The 19,241-nt window shown below is 46.0% G+C and overlaps 1 protein-coding gene across 9 annotated transcripts in view; it reads left to right on the forward strand.

The window, feature by feature from the left end:
- The window catches only part of LOC101100603 (histone-arginine methyltransferase CARM1-like), a 294,777-nt gene that overhangs the window by 243,879 nt on the left and 31,657 nt on the right, over positions 1 to 19,241 (forward strand). The window contains exon 13 of one of the 9 annotated variants that reach the window (XM_045043484.1): positions 17,564 to 18,233. The exons of 6 other annotated variants lie outside the window; for them this stretch is intronic. In XM_045043484.1, coding sequence (XP_044899419.1) covers positions 17,564 to 17,639 — 76 coding nt within the window. In that variant the 3' untranslated portion in view covers positions 17,640 to 18,233. Of the gene's footprint in view, positions 1 to 176; positions 3,723 to 4,305; positions 4,973 to 17,563; positions 18,234 to 19,241 lie in introns of those variants that run through there. 2 more of the 9 variants (XM_045043485.1, XM_023243261.2) reach the window with 2 other exon arrangements.

Here is a 19,241-nt window from a genome sequence, read left to right on the forward strand (position 1 = left end):
TGTGCTCCTCCTCTCTCCGTATGTAAATAGATGATGGTCTTGCACTTCATTCCAAAGAGAATCATTTGGATTTGGGGATAGAAAGTGAATTTTTGTAGGGTTTTAGAAAACCCCCCCTTTTGAGTGCAAGAACCATGCGAACCAGTAACTGGAGTCCTGCTTCCGCTTTGTCTTAGGACAAGATTCTAAGCAGGACACAGACAGGGCCTAGGCCTTGGCCTTGGCCAGCCCCTGCTTTGCATGAAGACACAAACACAGTGGCCATAAGGTACAGGGAGGACCGGTCAAGGTTGAGCGACTCGCAAGATGGCCACAGCACCGTCAGAACAGACACGCTGTTGGGTGAGGGTGTGGGGGCAGCGGATGCCTTTCCTTTTCCCTTCTCTCAGTACCAAGTCTGACTGATGTATTTAATTAATTAATTAATTAAGCAGATAAGGGTGCTTAAAAATGTGACTCCCCTAGGCACTTCACATCTTATTTACACTTCTTCACCAACCTTTTCCTAATGTCTAGCACAATCGTGATGATGGGTGCTAAACGACCGAATCTTTGAAGGGCACTTCGCATCGAGTGCACGAACAGTTAAATGTTCAGCTGTGGTGATGCCCTTCTTCGGGTCCCCCACAGTCACAGCACCTGAGAAGCAGCACAGGAGCATGTGTGTGTGTGTGTGTGTGTGTGTGTGTGTGTGTGTGTGTGTGTGTATTGAGGAAGTGGCATTACCCAGAGAAATTATCGGTGACTTAGAGGTAATTATTGGTAATTTCTTTATCAAAATGAGTAACTTTCCATTTTTTTATTCTACCCATTTTTAGGGCACGATAGATTTACACACAGGAACAAAAAATTCATTTTTGGGTTTGGGCTGATACCTGGTACCATCTAAAAACATCTCATGGGGCATGCCAAAAACATCTAAGGATCGACAGGTTAATTACTAAAACCTTGAATATCCACCATTAAATGTGATGTACAGGTTTCTGTCTTTCCTTAGGCAGGCTAGGGAGACTTTGATTTTCGCTATTATTTTAAAGTAATTTGAAAATAAAAGAAGGGCTCACAAATGTTGCTAAAAGTGAGCAAAGGGACAGAACTGCTTCATCGGCAAGGGAGAGCTCTCCAGTAACCCGGCAGAGTCTCCAAGGACTGTGAGGCCAGTCCTTCATCACTCGGGTCCCACACAGTCTGTCCCCAGATCTGGCTGGCGGGGCAACCAGGCAGTCCCTGCCTCCAGGAAGCTTGGGTTGTAGTAGGAGGGAGGGCAGGGCCTTAAACAGCTAACTGCATAATTATGTCATCATGCTTGCAATGCGTGATGAGTAGGAGGGGTAGAGGGTGCCAAGGGAGCATTGATGGGGAGACCTAGAGCAGAATGAATCCATAAAACCCACCACTGGTACCCCTCACCCAGCAATAGCTGGAGAACCCTTCGTACATGGTGGCGAAGTTTGTTTATTTTGAGAGAGAGAGACAGAGAGAGAGAGAGAGAGAGAGAGAGAGAGAACAAGCTGAGGAAGGGCAGAGAGAGGGAGAGACAGAATCCCAAGCAGGTTCCGCCCCATCAGCGCAGAGCCCTATGTAAGGCTCGAACTCACACACTGCGAGATCATGACCTGAGCAGAGCCCAAGAATCGGACACTTAACCGACTGTGCCGCCCAGGCGCCCCAAACATGCCCACCTCTAAGAAGCCTTCCAAGGCCAAGGCTGGCTTAGATGCCCCTCCCAGAGCACTCAGCTCTCTGCAGACACCACTTTGGGGGCATGTGTCTCAATTACTCAATTTTTGTCCGCAACCCCTCCTGCCTTGAGCACAGCATCTTGCCTTCTGCTGTTTGTAACACGGTGTTGACACAGCAGGTGCTGGGTGAATGTCTGATGGGTGGGTGGATGAACATGGCCCCATGGAGCTCCTGAACGGCCCCAGAGTTTCTAACCATGGGGCTCTGGAGCCAAAAGCATGTCTTATTTCATGCTGCCGCCACAAGCCAGGGCTCTGTCCCCTTCACAGCCTCTCCCAAACAACGTGGTCCTTCTCTCCTCCCAAACACAGATTCCTTCAGTTTCCCCAACTGAACTATCACTTTCCTTCTTGCTCTTCTCCATGGAATTTATTAAGTAATTATCATGCACCAGGAGATGTTCTCATTGCTAGGGTATAACAGAGAATGATGGGGGTATGAATTCCCTGGTCTCGTGGTTCCTGGAAGTCTCAAGGATTGGTGGGTCTCCTGACAGACATCCAGGAAGTAAACAAGTGAGAAAATCTCAAATACCGGTAGTTTTTCCCCAAAAAAGATAAATAGAGTAATAGCTACCTGATCTCAAGACTCAGGATAAACCTATGGTAATCCAGGCGGTGTATGCTGAAAAAATGACGCCATCCATGTAGGTGAATGGAATGAAGAGAGGTCAGAAACGGACTCGCACATATACAGCCAATGTGATTTTTGACGTAGTTGCAAAAGCAATTACACGGAGAGGTGATGGTCTTCCAGAAGAGGCACAGGAATGATTGGATATCAATATGCAATAAAATTAGTGGCCTTCAACCCATATCTCACACCGTCTAAAAAAATTACCTCAAAAGAGATCATGGACTGAACCATAAAATCTAAAAAATATGAAACTTGGAGAATAAAACATAGAAGGAAACCTTCGTGATCTTGGGTTAGACAGACGTGTCTTACATATGACACAGTTCCTAAAAAGGGAAAAATGATAAATTGTCCTTTATCAAAATGAAAAACCTATCTTTGAAAGACGATGAAAAGATGCATTATAAACTAGGTGAAGATATTTGGAAATCACTTATCTGGGGGAAAAAATCATATGCCGAATATAAAAAGAATGTATGCTAAATACTCTCAAAAAAGCCTAGTAATGGGAAAACATTTTTGGTAAGGGCCAAAGATGTGAGCGGACCCTCCAAAAAAAAGATATAATCGCCAAGAAGCACATGAGAAGATGTTTAGCATCATTAGTCAACAGAGAACTGACAACTAGAACCATCGTGGCATAGTTCCATTAGATACATACACCTATTCGAACGGCTAAAATAAAAATTCTGACAATACCAAGTGCTGGTGAAGATCTGGACTGAGAATTCTCCCTCATGGTTGGTAGGAATACAAAATGGTATAGACAATTTAGAGAATAGTTTGACACTTCCTTAGATGGTTAAAAAAATCCGCTCACCATATGACCCAGCCATCTCACTGCAAGGTATTTATACGAGAGAGATGAAAACTCTATCTGAATGTTTATGGCAATTTTATTTGTAATCACCAAAACTGGAAACGAGAATGCCTTGCAAGTGGAGAATGAATAAACTATGATCCGTGATTTTCAGTAAGGACAAGGAAAGACCTCCTGATACGTACAATAATACAGATGAGACTCAAATAAATTGAGCTACAGAAAGTGAAAGCAATCAGACTGCGAAGGCTACATAATATATGATTCCATTTCTATGACATTCTGGAAAAAGCAACACTCCAGATACAGAGAACAGCTCTGAGCTGGCCTTGGGGAAGGTTTGGCTATAAAGAGATATGGCAACACTTGGGGGCGATGGAACTTTCTAGATCTTGATTATAGCACTGGTAGTACATGTATGCATTTGTCAAAGTTTGCAGAACTACAGTAAAAGGGGTGAATTTTACTGTATGTAAATTTTTTCTCAATTACATGAAAACTTACCAAAAAAAAACAAAAACAACCCACCAACATTACAGAAAGGGATAGCAGAAAACAAATAGAACATTCTGCTAGAGAGTGGCAAGGCCAGGGACGGGAGATGGGTGGTGTTTACACTGAGTAGTCTAGGACGGGAGGCCTCTCGGAAGAGGTGGCGACGAGTGGTGACTTAAGGTCAGGAAGGGAGTGGCGGGGACAGGTGTGCCAGCTGAGCCACCATCGACAAGAGCCCCGGAAAGGGCAAAGGCCTGAGGCGAAACAAGCCTGTTGAAACAGCAAGAAGAGAGAGAAATAAGTCGGTGCTTAGCCTTTGCTGTCAACCTACAAAAAAAGAAAAAGTTCTTCCAGTGAACAAAAATCTGGATCATCATCTCGGATCTGAATTTAGGCTATGCATAATCAAACCTACTAAATATAGTGGGTAAATATAGATCTAAGGCTGCCCATAATAAAAACTCCAGGAAGGGCATGGGAGTGGAAAGGAGGAGGGGCGGGGGACCAGGAGGGAGGGAGGGGACAGGAACACAAAACTAGCTTTCCTGTGCCTTTGGATGGAGGTGGGACTGACTTACTCCGTATCATAGAAATCACCTTCTCTGTTTTAGGTTTGCTTAGAAGATAGTCCCAAGCCAGTCGCTAAGTCAAATGAAGGCCTGAGAAGCCCCTCGCCGTCCAGGTTCAGACTTCACGTTCCAAACGTGCACTCTGCATTTTACAAGGATGATTAGGTTTATTTAAATTCCTTTTTTTTTTTTTTTTTTGCCCCCTGACTCTAAAATGTGCCTCCTAGTTTTATTGACAAGTCTGTTTCTTGGTGCCTCTTAGACTGGCTCTTTACAGCTTTCTGCATGTGAGCTGAACAAATTTTGTTTTGTTTTGTTTTCAATGTGTGATTTCTCTGTATCATTATCTCGGTAAAGCCCACAGCATTGCTTTCGTTTTTGACGTATTTAAAACTGGGAATTTACCAACCCCCTACCTCATGTTTATATGAATGCGTATGTATGACATAACCTAAGAGCATGTGAGGAGTAATCTTCGATTGACCATTTTAAGCTGTTCCCGCCAATATTTTCAGCACATCAGCAGCTCATCTCCAGCGCAGCCACGCGTGAAAGAATTTCTGCCTTATTCATGTAGGGGAATAATACGATGTCAGGAATGCGCTTCATCGGCAGTATCTGATGACTCTGTGTGCAGTTAAGAAAATAAAGATGGAATCTTTGTCAGCTCTCGTAGGTTTGCAATAAAAACGTACAGTGCGAGATACCATGGAGGCCTCTCCTTTACTTGAAGACTTTGTTATATGTCACGTGTCAAATGGTGATAAAAAGACGATCTTTGCGAAGAGCAGGTTCTCCCCTGACCCCGACAGCTCTTATTAAAATGGATGTCACGTCAGCACACGGGCTAATGGAGCCCCCGGCAGCCCGCTCACTGTGGAGGGGCAGGGAGCTGGAATGACCTGGAAGTACCCATATCCTCCCCAGCCAGCCAGTCACCCACGGCTGTGAGCCTTCCACCCGGCCGCTCTGGCTCCTTCTGGCCGCTCTGTTTCTAACAGTCTTGCCCTTCTATCCAGCCCAACAGTCTTCCTCACATCACTGTGGGGCTCCCTTCCACTGCCCCTTCCCCAGCGTGTGTCACTGTCCACCTTCCACGCTCACAAAAAGGATGCTTTCCCACCCCGACGCCTCTCCTGTCCCTCCCTTGGTCTAACCCTTTCTTGCAGCAATGTGTGACCCCAGACCCTAAACACACACACACACACACACACACACACACACACACATACACACACACCTTTCTCTTCTATTAACCAACTTCTTTGTGGGTTGGAGTGAGTCTGATTCACTTTTTAATTTCCTGCGGTGCCTAAGGGCACACCCATGCATCAAAGGTGCTCAATACACGTACGTTGATTAGGTACATAAATTTATCCTGAAGTTGAGAGTCATTGTAATTGTGGAGTCAGGCCCGACGACCTTGTAATTGCCTTTCAAGCAGAATAGGCAGAAACCGGTAAACCCACCCTCCATCACAGAAAGCACTAAATTGCTGGTGCCACCGGTCCCACCCACACCCAGGGCAGGCATCCCTGAATGACCCCAGCACTCTTCCCCGCCCAACCAGACAGGCTCTCACAGTCCTTCTCAGCCCACCCTCTAGGAAGATATTATCAGTCTCTGCAAGAGGGCACAAGAGCTAAAAAGCATGACTTTTAAGGATGCAGAAAAATGGATAGTATTTCCCAATCTTTCAATGATCCCAAAGATAGGTAGTCTGTATGAATTTGTAATTTTGCTGAAGCACAAATTTGATACAGATACACAAAATATATACAGTATGCAGTATATATATAACTGTGGGTGTGGGCGAGTGCCTTTAGTCATTTAGAGAATGCATCTCTCTATAATCAATAACTCTCCTGATGTGTTCCTTAAATTTTTTTTCATCCTTGGGGTGCCTGGGTCCGTTAAGCTTCGAACTTCAGGTCACGATCTCATGGTTCGCGAGTTCAAGCCTGGCATCAGGCTCTGTACTGATGGCTCAGAGCCTGGAGCTTGCTTCAGATTCTGTGTCTCCCTCTCTCTCTCTGCCACCCCTCCCCCACTCATGCTCACTCACTCTCTCAAAAATAGACATTAAAATTTTTTTTAAAACATTAAAAATTTTGTTCATTCTTTTTACCTTATATCCGGAAATGTAAATAAGTTCTTAGTTTTGCTTTTTAAAAAATGATGTAATGTAGGGTAGAGTTTATTTTAGTGGGAAAATTTAGTAACTTTACTACTTATTCCTGTCCTCCGATCTATAGGATTATTAAGATTCAAAGGCGATTGCTTAAGTGTCAATGTATTGTGTCTTGTGGGGAAATCACATTGCCATAGTGTCTGCAGCTTTGAAAGTGATCTCAAAGTGTGTCCGCTGTGAATATCAAGAGTAGATTGTGGATCTGGGGAAATCTTGGAAGTCTCAGTCTTTCCTGACGCCATCCCATCATAATTAAGATAAGGCCAGAACCACGTTGTTGGCAGGAACTGGGGTCAGGAGCTGCTCTGAGATAGCCCACAGCCAGCACACCTGTGGGACCTGGAAGTCACACTACTTGAGGAACTCCAGGACATATACCAGGAAGCCAACTTCAATGCCATTAACACAGCGCTCTGACTGAAAACGCCCTGCGCGATAAATGTATCATATCTCCTTACAAGAAGTCCAGAGGGAGAGTGGATTCAAGAACCGATGACAGTGTCTCGGTGATTTCATCAAAGACTGAGGCTCTTCCTTCTTCCTAGGCCAGCCCCCCTCAAAGGCCTACAGCCGTGAAGCAAGTTATAGGAGTCACGTCCAGACACACGGACGTCCAGAGTCATGAAAGAGACGATCGCTTCTGGCATCTCCTCTCAAAATAATGATTATGATAGTTAACACGACACTTAGTATGTAGCAGATACTCTTCTAAGTCCTTTACAGATATTAACTAAATTTTGTCCTTATCACAACCCCATTAAGTGTGTATTATCCTTAACCCCATTTAACAGATGAGGAAATGGCGGTAAATAAGGTGACGTAACTTTCCTAATGACGCACAGCTGGTAACTTCAGTCCACTTCAGGGACCGTGCCCTTAACCACAAAGTTATCTCTACTAAGAAAGCCTTTCCAAAAGCAACCCAGAGCCTTGCTTTCATGCTTGATTGGCCAGAACCGAGTCACATGGCCATCTCTAAACCAATCACCGAAGACAGTCATGAGATTACTGCAAGGAGAGAGAAGCCAATGAAGCTGTATCACTGAGCTGGAGATAGGCTCATCTCTCCCAAGGGACAGAACCTGAAAAAAAGTAGAATGCTAGTCCCAAAGAGAGGAGATGGACATAATTCAAGGAACTGGCATTTCCTGCTCTCAGGTACTGCCTAAAAACAGCCCAGCTTGACTAATCCCATTTCTTCTGCTTTGATAAAGCAAAAAGAGTGGGTTACCGTCGTTACCCATGCGCGTATCTCGACCTCCTCTCTTGCTTGTAAGCACTCTAAAAATAACGCATCTTACAAATCTGCCTATTCCCCACAAGGCCTGGCCATAGGGCCTTGCACACAGAAAGTGTTCAAGAAATGTTTGTTCATTGTAATTGGATTTTCATTCTCAAGTCTGCTTAATTGAAGAGGTCAACAGTTGGCCATGCTCAAGGCAGGCAGATAATGCATTTTCACATTGATCTAACAATCAAATGAATTCTGAGAAGCTTCCCTTGCCATGAAAAATAGCATAAAATCACACATTAACATAGGTCAGTGCAAAAGCCCAAATTTATTAAATTGTTAGTGTCTTGCACTCAGCACTCTTGGAGGTAACATTAATGTCACACTTTTATTATGACTTGACATTTCCACTATATTTCAAGGAACACATCAGAGAATCATAAGAGAGCCGGCTACATAATTTGTACAGCCCTACGCAAACAGAAGATGCAGACACCGGTCTGGGTAGATAAGTTAATCTCCCATTTCGTGGGCCTCTTGCTCTGACCTTCAGTCGATCGGTGGCCCCCAAGAGATTGTAACTTCCCAGGATTGGGAGTGGGTGAGAAGGTCACATGGAGTTGCCCGCTGAACTTACTGTGATCAAATCAGCCCACAGCAGAGACTAACATTGCCTTGCCCTACCCCAAGAAGCAGCAGGATGTGTGCCTGACTTTGACCCTACCTGTACCTGGGCAGAGCAGAATGTAGCAGAACTTGGGCCACCCCCACCTGGTTGCTGCAGTAATCAGGGGCAGGAGCAGAGACATGGGAGGCCAGGCAGAGCCTGAAGTTTGGTGGGTGGATGAGCTCTCATCCCAGAGGGGCAGTAGGGAGATGGGACCACCTGTGAGATAAGGCTTCAAGCCCCGGGTGCAGGCTCCAGGGTTCCAGCATATTTCACTTACAAAACACCAATTCAAAGATAAATGTATTTGTGGATTTCAAGATGATGACCACAGGGCATTAAGCCCCACACCCTTCTGAGCACAGAACCCCATGAGCCTGCGTTGATCACACACCCTGGCCACAGAGGTCAGGTGTGGTACCTTGTTTCAATGGAACATCCATGCGTGGAGAAGGTGGACACGATTTTAAGACACGCTATTATACAAAAGCTTCTTGAATGGGTGAACTTACCTAATGGAATGGGCGAAGAAGTTGGGCAGTGAAGAGGGTAATTTCTCCCTGTACGACATGTCCCTTTCTGTAGCTCCTTTCCTAAATGTATGCCATGGACACTTGGGACTTTATCCTGCAGATAGGCAACGGGGAGCCTGTTTTCCTTTTTTTTGATTGGAGGAGTAACATAATCGATGGATCTCTTTGGTGACTGTGTGGAGTAGGAATTCAGGGAAGAAGAGACACTGGGCATGCAAATCAACTCTAGAAGGACTATTAATGAAAATGACATTATTAGCACAGGAGCTAAAGGTCTGGGCTCTTTAGTTAGAGCTACCTGGGTTTAAATCCTGGTTGTCCTTCCTAGCTAGACGTGGGCCAGTCACACACCTTCTCAGCTTCACTTTCTGTATCTGTTGAAGTAATAGTGGGAGGATTCTTTGTGAGAGTTGAAAGAAATGATTGTATATGAGGGACATGACAATGCCTGGGTCATTACATGTAGTTCTTAGTATATTATCATAGGAAATGGATTCTTGCTAGTTTCTCATAGTCTCACATTTATATACTTTCTAAATGCTTTGTGCTGTCACTTACAAGAAGGAAACGCCCACATACCTGACCACCGCCATCAGCCACTCTCTCCCCTCTCTCCCCTCCACAACCCATAATTCCTTGGGGCAGGAGTTACTTTTCCTTCTCCTACTTCATAATCTTCTGCTCTACCTTTGAGCAGCAGCCTCAAGGTCTAGCTCTCCAATATGGCATAACATCCTCTCTACAGAAGGAACTCTTGGCAGGGTCCCTCATTTACGAAAGGAATTTAGAAAAACCCACCTTGTGTTAATAGCCTAATTTTAAACACATCATCTCGCTAAAGAAATCACCTCATTCACGTATCCATCCCTCCATTTATTCACCCTCTCTTGCCCCACATCACAAAGGATGGTGATTTAAGGAAGAAAGAAGAGTACATTACTTAGATATGTAAGGTATATTGTCCCCATTAAAAACATACTCCATCATTGTTATAATAATGTCATCAGTAAAATAATTTATGGACATCCCACTTACCTGTAACTGACCAGGATCCAAGTTATGTGGGGGACACAACAAAAGCACTTACACCTCACAAGCACCAGAGGCTCCTGGCACAGTTTCCCAGGTGTTAAGAAATACCTAGAAATCAGGGTGAAAGAATAGGCTCATGAACACAAAAACTCTAGGGCCATCGTCTCTCAAACATGGAGCCACTGCGAGTTTCAGAATCAGGCACACTAGGTTTGCTCGTGTGTGGATGAAGGTGCCACCGACCACTATTTCCAGTGCTCTGCTTCCAGGCATATAAGAGGATCACATTTCCTAGGACCCTTCAAGTTAGGACGGCCTTGTGATTTCCTATGGCTTCTACAATGTGAGCAGAAGTGATGCACGTCACCTCCATGTGGAAGCATTTAAGAGATGGTGTGAGATTCTCCAGGCCTGTTCCTCCTCCTTCCTCAGTAATTGTGGAAGCCACTGCACGTAAAGCTGCCTTCAGGCTGAGTCCCTGACTACTTCAGAACTCGCCTGTCAACCTATGTTATACATGTAGTTTGAGCAAAAACAAACCTTTGTTGTCTTACACTGGGCGTTGGGAGCATTTCTTATCACGGTGTTATTTAGCCCATCCAATCCAATACAGCATCCTTCCGGGCTCAGAGGATACACAAATAAACAAGATAGGCTAAGTCTCCCTTGCACATGGTGGCAGGAGGGATACGTGTAGCAGACACACAAGTAAAGAAATACATAGAATATTGCAATGTGCAGAATGCCGTGAAGAATATAATGGCAGGGAAGGGAATGTGGAGGGCCGTGGAGGTTGCTACTTGGGCACCAGTGCTCAGAGGAACCTCACCAAAGTGCCGGGTGCTGAGCTGGGGAAGAGGAAGCCACCTCAAGATTGAGAGGAACAAATTAAGACATGTCACAGCAATTCGGAAATTCGAAGCCAAGGGGGATAGGACCGAATCTATCCCATCTACTGGCTCACTCTGGTTGCTTTTGATAAGCAGAGTGTATGTAAGAGTGGAAACAGGAAAATCCAGATGCAGTAAAACAAATGAGAGAGGGGGTGTTGGGGTAGGTTGACAGTGACCAGGTTCAGGATCTGGTGTGGAGATGGTAGTAATAGAACTTGCTGGTAGACAAGGCGCCTGGGTGGCTCAGTCAGTTAAGGATCTGACTTCAGCTCAGGTCAGGATCTCACAGCTCGTGGGTTTGAGCCCCGCATCAGGCTCTGTGCTGATGGCTCAGAACCTGGAGTCTGCTTCGGATTCTGTGTCTCCCTCTCTCTCTGCCCCTCCCCTGCTTGTGCTCTGTCTCTGTCTCTCTCAAAAATAAATAAACATTAAAAAAATTTTTAAGAACTTGCTGGTAGATTGGAGATTGGCTGTAGTAGGAGAGGAAAAAGAGAATCAAGATCAACTCCTGGGTTTTTGGTCTGAGCCACTGGTTTCTATTTACGAAGATGGAAACGGTGGGGAGCAGGTCTGGGAGAGAAAATCAAGAGTTCTGTTGTGAGTTTGTGGGGTTGGAGGGGGCCACTTGATGGCGAAGTGGAGTTATCAAGCAAATGGTTAGATGTGTGCATGTGGACTCGGGAGGAGAGAGTCTGGAGATAGGGGCTGGAGAGTCATGGAGCATTAGGGGTGGTAATTCAAGCACTGGCTTGGCTGTGGTCCCTTGGAAGGTAGCATGGATAGGAGAAGAGGACCAAGAGCTGGGAACTCAAACATGTAAAACTTAGAAAAGGAAGGGTCATCAGGAGAGCATGAGCAGTTGGCCCAGTGAGGTCAAAGGGCTGGAGTGACATGGAACAAAAGAACTTGTTTCAAAGAGGAGGGAGGAGCACTTTACGTCCAATATGGCTGGCAGGTCAAATATGATGGAAATGGAGATTTGGCAATTGGAACAAGTAACAAGTAACAACTTGCTTTGTGGGAGTAAAGAGGGAAGAATGACGAAGCAGAGAAAGTAGAACTAGACAGCTCTCCCCCAGAGTTTGGATGTGCAGAATGGCAAAAAAAAAATGGGGTGAGAGCTGAGTCCCTGTATCCAGATCTGCCTTGACAACATGCGTAATCTCATGTCCTCCAACTTTGGTTAGACTTGAGCCCCATCTTGAGCTTTACAGACTACGTGTGGGCTGGAATCTTTTCCTGAATCTTCGCCTCACGTCTGGGAACACATAACTGTCTGCCAGACTACCCTGAGCACAACTTTCTGCCTACCAAAATCTCCACTTAAAGTAAGACTAAACCACATGCCCTGGAGAGATATGGACAAAAGGAGAAAGAAAAAAGTGTCATCTTTTCTTTGCAAAACCAGAACAGTTCCACGTACATGAGAGCAGTCATTGACAATGCTATGATGTCCCCCAAAAGGCATTGACCATCAAGAAGGTGAGTAGCGATGGTAAGAAAGTCGGAGACCTCACATGAACAGCAATTCAAAGCAAGATGACAGATGGTCACAATGCTGGGAATTCTTTTAATTTTTGAATTGTCAATATAGTCTCATGGTTCCAAACTCAAAATGTATAATGGAGGTGCAGTGATGTCTCCTTCCGACCCCTGTCCCTCAGCCTTCCGTTCACATCTCCAAAGTCAACCAATGTAAGTTTCTCATCCTTCTTTCCACACACACCTGCAAATACATAGGCACCCTTTCCTTTCTCCGTCTTTTGACTCAAGTGCTATTATGCCCTGCGTACTCTTCTGCATCTACAAAGCCAGAAATTTGACAACATGGAAGGAAGTGGATTTTTACAGTTTCACCTAACAGCTACTGAATTCATGCTAAATATTTTTTGGGAAAGTTTTTTATTAGGTAGTAGGCAGTATACGTGGAGTCTAAATTGAGTTCTCATATGTCTGGGAGCATCTGTTGAATGGGGTGAACCTGTGAGGAGGGGGAAGGTTCCCAGGAGAACAAAAATAGGAAATGTGACATTTGTGCCTAAGCATTCCGATGCCAGTTCCCAGAGACTGTCACGGAACCTAGTCATCACTGATGTGATGTGCCTGCTCGCCATAATCCCATCCCTTCCAGCACTTCTGGGAAGGCTCTGCCCTCCTGCCAGCACACCCACGGGGTGCCTTGGCCAGCTCTCTCTGAAGTCCGTCAGCTGCCAAGATCACCACCTGTCCCCTGTCAAAATTGGCCTTGAATTGCAAATGTCTCCCTCCTGGCTGACCATCCTTGGATGCCTACATCAGGGTTTATTGTGTAACCAGGTCCCATGTTCCTGGTCTGATGTCCCACCAGCAGCTGCCGTGTCTGAGCCCTTCTCCTAGCAGGGAGCCTGTGCCTCTTGAATGCGAACCAATTCTAATAGTTGAAAAAAAAAATCGGGCCCAGTTTTTAAAATTATCATCTGATATGCCAAGCAAAGTGAAGCTCATTTTCAAATGATTCCCAGCTGTCATAATAGCTTCGTGCCTGGATGGCTCAGTCATCGCAGAAGCAAGGAGGGCAATTTGATTTCATATTTGACCTGATAACAGGAATTGTGATTGGAAATCAACTTGAGATGCTTAGAACAGCTACTTATAATCACATCAATTAACATTGGTACGTTGCTTTCCTGTGTATAAAGCACTTTTATGTACACTGTCATAATATGTTAGGGGTGATGGTGGCTTTAAGGAGAGAACAAAATGGAATGATTTTACTGCCTGAGCTTAGAAACAGACAGGTTCTTACAAAAGGAAACAGCAGAAGCAGACCATGGTGCTAAAGCACAAAATACGCATTACCTGTGCCGAACCCAGGGAGGCAAGAATGAAGACATTGCCAATTCAAGAGAGACACTCCGTGGGAGGAGGGTCGAGCCAGACTGAGGTCCTGTAACGAAGTGTTCAAGACTGAGGGCTGTTGGACACCTGTCTGGCCAGAGAAGGTTGTTTGTTCTTTCATTTATTACATCGGTAATACATAGCTTTGATTAAAATATCACGAGGGCAGATAAACCAGAAAATAAGTAGGACATTTAGGCTTCTCTGTCTAGCCTGTCTTATGGCCACGTTCCTGGAGAGAGATGCCTGATACCCGTTCCCATCGACACCCCCCCCCCCCATTTTGCTGCTGCTTCCCCGATTTCCTGGAAAAGCACTTACCAGCTCCCGGTCCAACCTGGTCCCTCTTCCAGTGGTTTGGGAATAAGTATTTTCCTAGCTGTTGATGACTCAGTAATGGGCTTCACTGATGATAACTACACTTCCTGGAGAACCGGTAGCCATAGTTATCTCTCTTTTCAGAGGCTGAAATGCACAATATGTCCATACAAATGGCGGAAGAATTCTGCTTGATTCATGTCATGGCGATGAATGCCAGGCAAAACCATGATTCACCACATCTGGTGATTTTGATCTGCCAATTCTGCATAAATATTTTCTTTACGGTACTTTCCACAAAGAGTCTCACGGAACTGGCTCGAACACATCTTTGGGTTTCTACTCTCCACCCTCACTGCCTTTGCCTATCAGAGTCCCTTGCATACAGCAGGTGATCAATAGATGTTTACTGAATGAGAGTCTTCTTAGTTGCCGTGTGATGAGCCTCCACTGTTGAACGGACTCAGTAGGCTTTGTTTTGGTGTATATCCCTCCCAAATGAAGCCACTGTCCTGACGAGCAAAAGCGGGAGCTGACTTAAGGGTTGATTCTCCCCACCTTTTTTTTTTTTTTAATTTTTTTTTTCAACGTTTATTTATTTTTGGGACAGAGAGAGACAGAGCATGAACGGGGGAGGGGCAGAGAGAGAGGGAGACACAGAATCGGAAACAGGCTCCAGGCTCTGAGCCATCAGCCCAGAGCCCGACACAGGGCTCGAACTCACGGACCGCGAGATCGTGACCTGGCTGAAGTCGGACGCTTAACCGACTGCGCCACCCAGGCGCCCCGATTCTCCCCACCTTGGGGGTAAACATAAGGGCACGTGTGAGGGTTAGTGTCATGACTAGAATGTGACAAGTCCGGGGTGTGTGTGTGTGTGTGTGTGTGTGTGTGTAGGCATTAGTACTTTATCCCTGGTCTACAGGAATTTTCCAACGTGAGACTTTTCTTGCCAGAAGCTAATACGACTTCTTTCTCCTCTGACGTTTCCCTCCTCAAGACTCCCCTCCCTCCAGAATTCTCATCCATCTTATTGCAGTTGTACCCAAATGCCTCCAGTAAAAATTTACCTTAATTCTTGGAGAAAACTAGATTCAGGCCGTCGTGGGCAGGACACAAGGCGGAGGTGAGCTCTCCAAAATGCAGACCACAAAACAAGAGTAGGAAAGCTGTGAGATCAGGACTGGCCTAGCATTACTGGTATACGGTTGAGGGTTTGTTGTTGTTGTTTTTTTTTCTCTTTTCTTTTTTATGGACAGTTCTAATAGTGCTTGTAGGCTGTAATTATCCCAAGTCCTACCCTGGTCCAGAAATGAGGACAGGAGCAGGGCTGGGACACAGGAGGCCGGAGAGGAGAATGAGTGCAAAGGGAAGTTAAATTAGAGGGAGAAAGACAGGGGAACTGTAAGTGGAATCAGTGGAAATGGCCAGGTTTTATCAGTAGCCCTTTTCCTAGATGGAAGTGTATGCATGTATATTTCTGTCTACTGGGGCACCTGGGTGGCTCCGTTGGTTAAGCATCCGACTCCAGCTCAAGTCATGGCCTCATGGTTCGTGAGTTCAAGCCCTGCATCAGGCTCTGTGCTGACAGTTCAGAGCCTGGAGCCTGCTTCCGATTCTGTGTCTCCTTTTCTCTCTGCCCTTTCCTTGCTCTCTCTCTCTCTCTCTCTCTCTCTCAAAAATAAACATTAAAAAAATTATATTTCTGTCTACCTATCCGTCCACCCATGCACTCTTCCATCCATCCACCCTGCCTTTTTCCGAAAGAATTTACATTGATTTCCAAGGATAAGTTGTATGTGATGATATAATATAAACTATAATTGGATAGAATAACACAGAAATACTAGGATGGGGACAAAATGGAGCCAAGAGTCGGGCTGACCCCACACGCTGGCTGGATTGGATCTCTGTGCTTCTCTAAGGGATGGCCTGTGGCAAAGAGAGGCAGTGACACCCAGACCCAGAGGGAGCATCTTGCTAAACCCAGGGCTCTGGCCTGTGGCATGTGTCTTCCTCTTCAGATCTGTCTCTCTGGTCGTGTATGGCTTGGACTCAGCACACCCAGTTGGGCTCCGTGGGGTGAACCCTGCAGAACGAGTGGCAGGTAGAAAACAGAGCTACCTATGAGTGACTGTGAGTGTTGTGGATGCTAAACCCCAAATGCAAATACCACTTGGCTTGCAGAAGGCACGCTAACACAAAGAACCCGCCCGACTAAAGAAAATACGTTGTCGGAAGTTATAAAACAACATTAATTGTTTCGGAGCTCATAAAATACCGAATTTTAAAGTCTTTTTTTGAGTTAAGGGGGAAAAAGAAAAAGGATTTAAAATCGTATTGACAGGGCCTATGAGATTCTTTTCTTATCTGACATCTCCCTCTACTGACCGTACGGTCTCTGTCTTTCCCCTCGCAACCCAGCAGGGACGTCCTTTGAAAGCGAGGTGCCTTTGAGTCTTTGCTCACAGATTGGAGGGGACCAGGGGGAAGATCATAGGTTCCGCTTGGGACTTGGGGAACTGGGCCATCCGAGTGAAGTCAGCAATAGAATGCATGTCTGGAGCTCAGAAGAGAAGCCTCAGACAATGGGAGGAGCAGCAGATTGTTCTGGAGGAGAGGATGAAAGTTAAGAGGAGGAGAAAGAGACGCCCTCACCTTGAACCTCTCACACATCAAGGTCAGGCAGATGAGTAGGAGCAAAATGCCATAAATTCACTTGTTCATTCCTCCGAAGGCTTTTTGTTGTTGTTGTTGTTGTTGTTGTTGTTTATGGCACTTCCTACACAGGGCCATCCATCTCTGGCTTGTATCATCTCAGTGTTGGGAAACTCACTCCCTCATTGTCGAGAATTGTTTCACAATGTTTATCGTTAGAAAGCTACCACTTACGATGAGCTGGAATCTGTTCCCCCATGTTTCCATCATTTTTATCATTCTGTGTGATCCAGACTCTCACCTCACAGTTTACCCAACAGATGCTTCCCCCTGAGAATCCCCTGAGAGAAGGCTGGCTAAATGGGTAATTTACCGAATTTGAAGTCTCTTCCCTCCCACTCCTCACTATCCTCCCTTGAAAGCTGTGTCTCATTCCCCTTCCTTCTCAACCTCCAGCCTATCAAACAATTCAGGGAGGCTTTCTAGGAAGTAAGTGCTTCGTGGGCATGATCTCTTTGGACATGGCGTCGATCGAGTGAGCTAGACCTCACCATTATCCCCATTTACAGATGAGGAAACGGAGGCTCAAGGAGATTTGTAACTTGCACAAAGCCGCGTGGCAAGTGTGTGGATGAGCCGTGCTTGGAGTCCGCATCTGTCCGTTATCAAAGCTTGGGCACTTAAATCAACGTGATTCTACCTGTTTTGTCCGTAGACAACATGGGGCATAGGGAAAAAAAAACCCGAATTGGTGTCCACTGGGCTGGACCGAATTGTGATAACACCTACTTGAAAATTGGTAATTTGGGGGTCACGGGGCTTATAGTTGAAACAAGTAAGACTCAGTCTCTGGAGCCACATCTCTTCCCTGTTGACCCTACTGACTCTTCCTTATCCCAGCGCCAGCATCCGGAAGCGCTTCTCCTTCAGATTCAATTCCTTCTGCTTAGCGGTTCCCACAGTGACCTCGATCTGACTCCACATGCAGCACCGCCCTTTCTCCAGCCCTCTCCGGGAAGTACTCCAACCTTATGGGGCTCCTGCTGGGAGGTGCACTGGGGCCACAGCTCCCAGCATTCTGTTCCGGATTCCCCCAGGGGGCGACAGACTCCTGCCGGCTATATACTGGGCCTCACTGGCTTCCCCACTAACCGCTCTGTAACCTCAGGTGAGTTACTTAACTCCTCTGAGCCTCGTGTTTCGTATTGTTAAAAGGGAAGACGCACCTGACGGTAGGTTGTAAGTGTAATTGAGAACGTAAGTTAAATATTTAATACAGCGCGTGCCCCACATCACAGCGACTCCAAAGTCGTCGCTGTTCTGAGCCTGGTGGGGAAATTGAAAAATCTGTAATTATCATTTCTACCTGGATGAACGATTAGAAGAAAGAAAGGCAGCCTATGGAGAGCAAAGTCACGGGTGTGAGAAAGCAAATAGAATGCAATTTCATGGAAGCCACAGAAAGAGTGTTAGCCTCACTTCCTATTCCGATCTTTCCTATGACAAGGAGATGCACAGGACTCCCAAGCCTTGTTTCTGTAGAGCAGTGGAGACAGAGGGCGGAGAAACAGAGCAAGGTCTTAAGAAAGGCAATTGCTGGGGCGCCTGGGTGGCGCAGTCGGTTAAGCGTCCGACTTCAGCCAGGTCACGATCTCGCGGTCCGTGAGTTCGAGCCCCGCGTCAGGCTCTGGGCTGATGGCTCAGAGCCTGGAGCCTGTTTCCGATTCTGTGTCTCCCTCTCTCTCTGCCCCTCCCCCGTTCATGCTCTGTCTCTCTCTGTCCCAAAAAATAAATAAATGTTGAAAAAAAAATTAAAAAAAAGAAAAGAAAAGAAAGGCAATTGCTGATGACTGTCAGGTGTGGTGGCAAGGAGAGAAGGAGGAGGGGGGCAGCAGTCCAAGGCCAGTGGGTTATATCAAGCAGGTGATTGATGAGTCCCCCCTGAGTCGAAGGCCGAGGGAGTTTCAGAGTGAGGCAGTGAGTGAATGAATGAATGAGTGAGTGAAGATGCCTGGGGTCTCGTTAAATGATTTTGAAACTGTTGACATGGTTAGGTCTGTCGCCTTTATGCCTTTTTGGTAATGGCGAGAGCAGAAGGGGGAGGATAATACAATATCTTCAGCCACTCCCCCTGCCCCGCCCACTTTTTAACCCAGAACATTAGGTAAAAATTCTTTCACCTGCCACCATCCGTGGCTCCCTAAACTGACCAGCTTTTTCCGAGGTGCCCTCCAGTTGCGTGAGATCCGAAATAAGGTGCCCGTCAGAGAAGACTCGGGAGTATTAGTTTGTGGGTGGAAACTGGTCATCAAGGATTCAGAGATGTGTAAATGTGGGTCTCTAAATTTAAATCCATTCAGGAGGGTCTCCCGAGATTCTTTTGCTCACATCGACCGAGGCTGGATGAAAACCTATTTATTTGTTCCCTTCAGCTCAGTCCCTAGAACCAGAGCCCCCCTCCTCGAATGCTGTTGGCTGGCAGAAATAGTCTAAGCTTTGCAGGGGTGGGTGGTGAGTATCCAACTGGCCAATGACTACAGATCAGGGCTTTTTACACGTTAATGTGCATGAGAATCCC

The sequence above is a fragment of the Felis catus genome, chromosome D4, assembly GCF_018350175.1.
Source record: "Felis catus isolate Fca126 chromosome D4, F.catus_Fca126_mat1.0, whole genome shotgun sequence".
In the NCBI taxonomy this organism is placed as follows: domain Eukaryota; kingdom Metazoa; phylum Chordata; class Mammalia; order Carnivora; family Felidae; genus Felis; species Felis catus.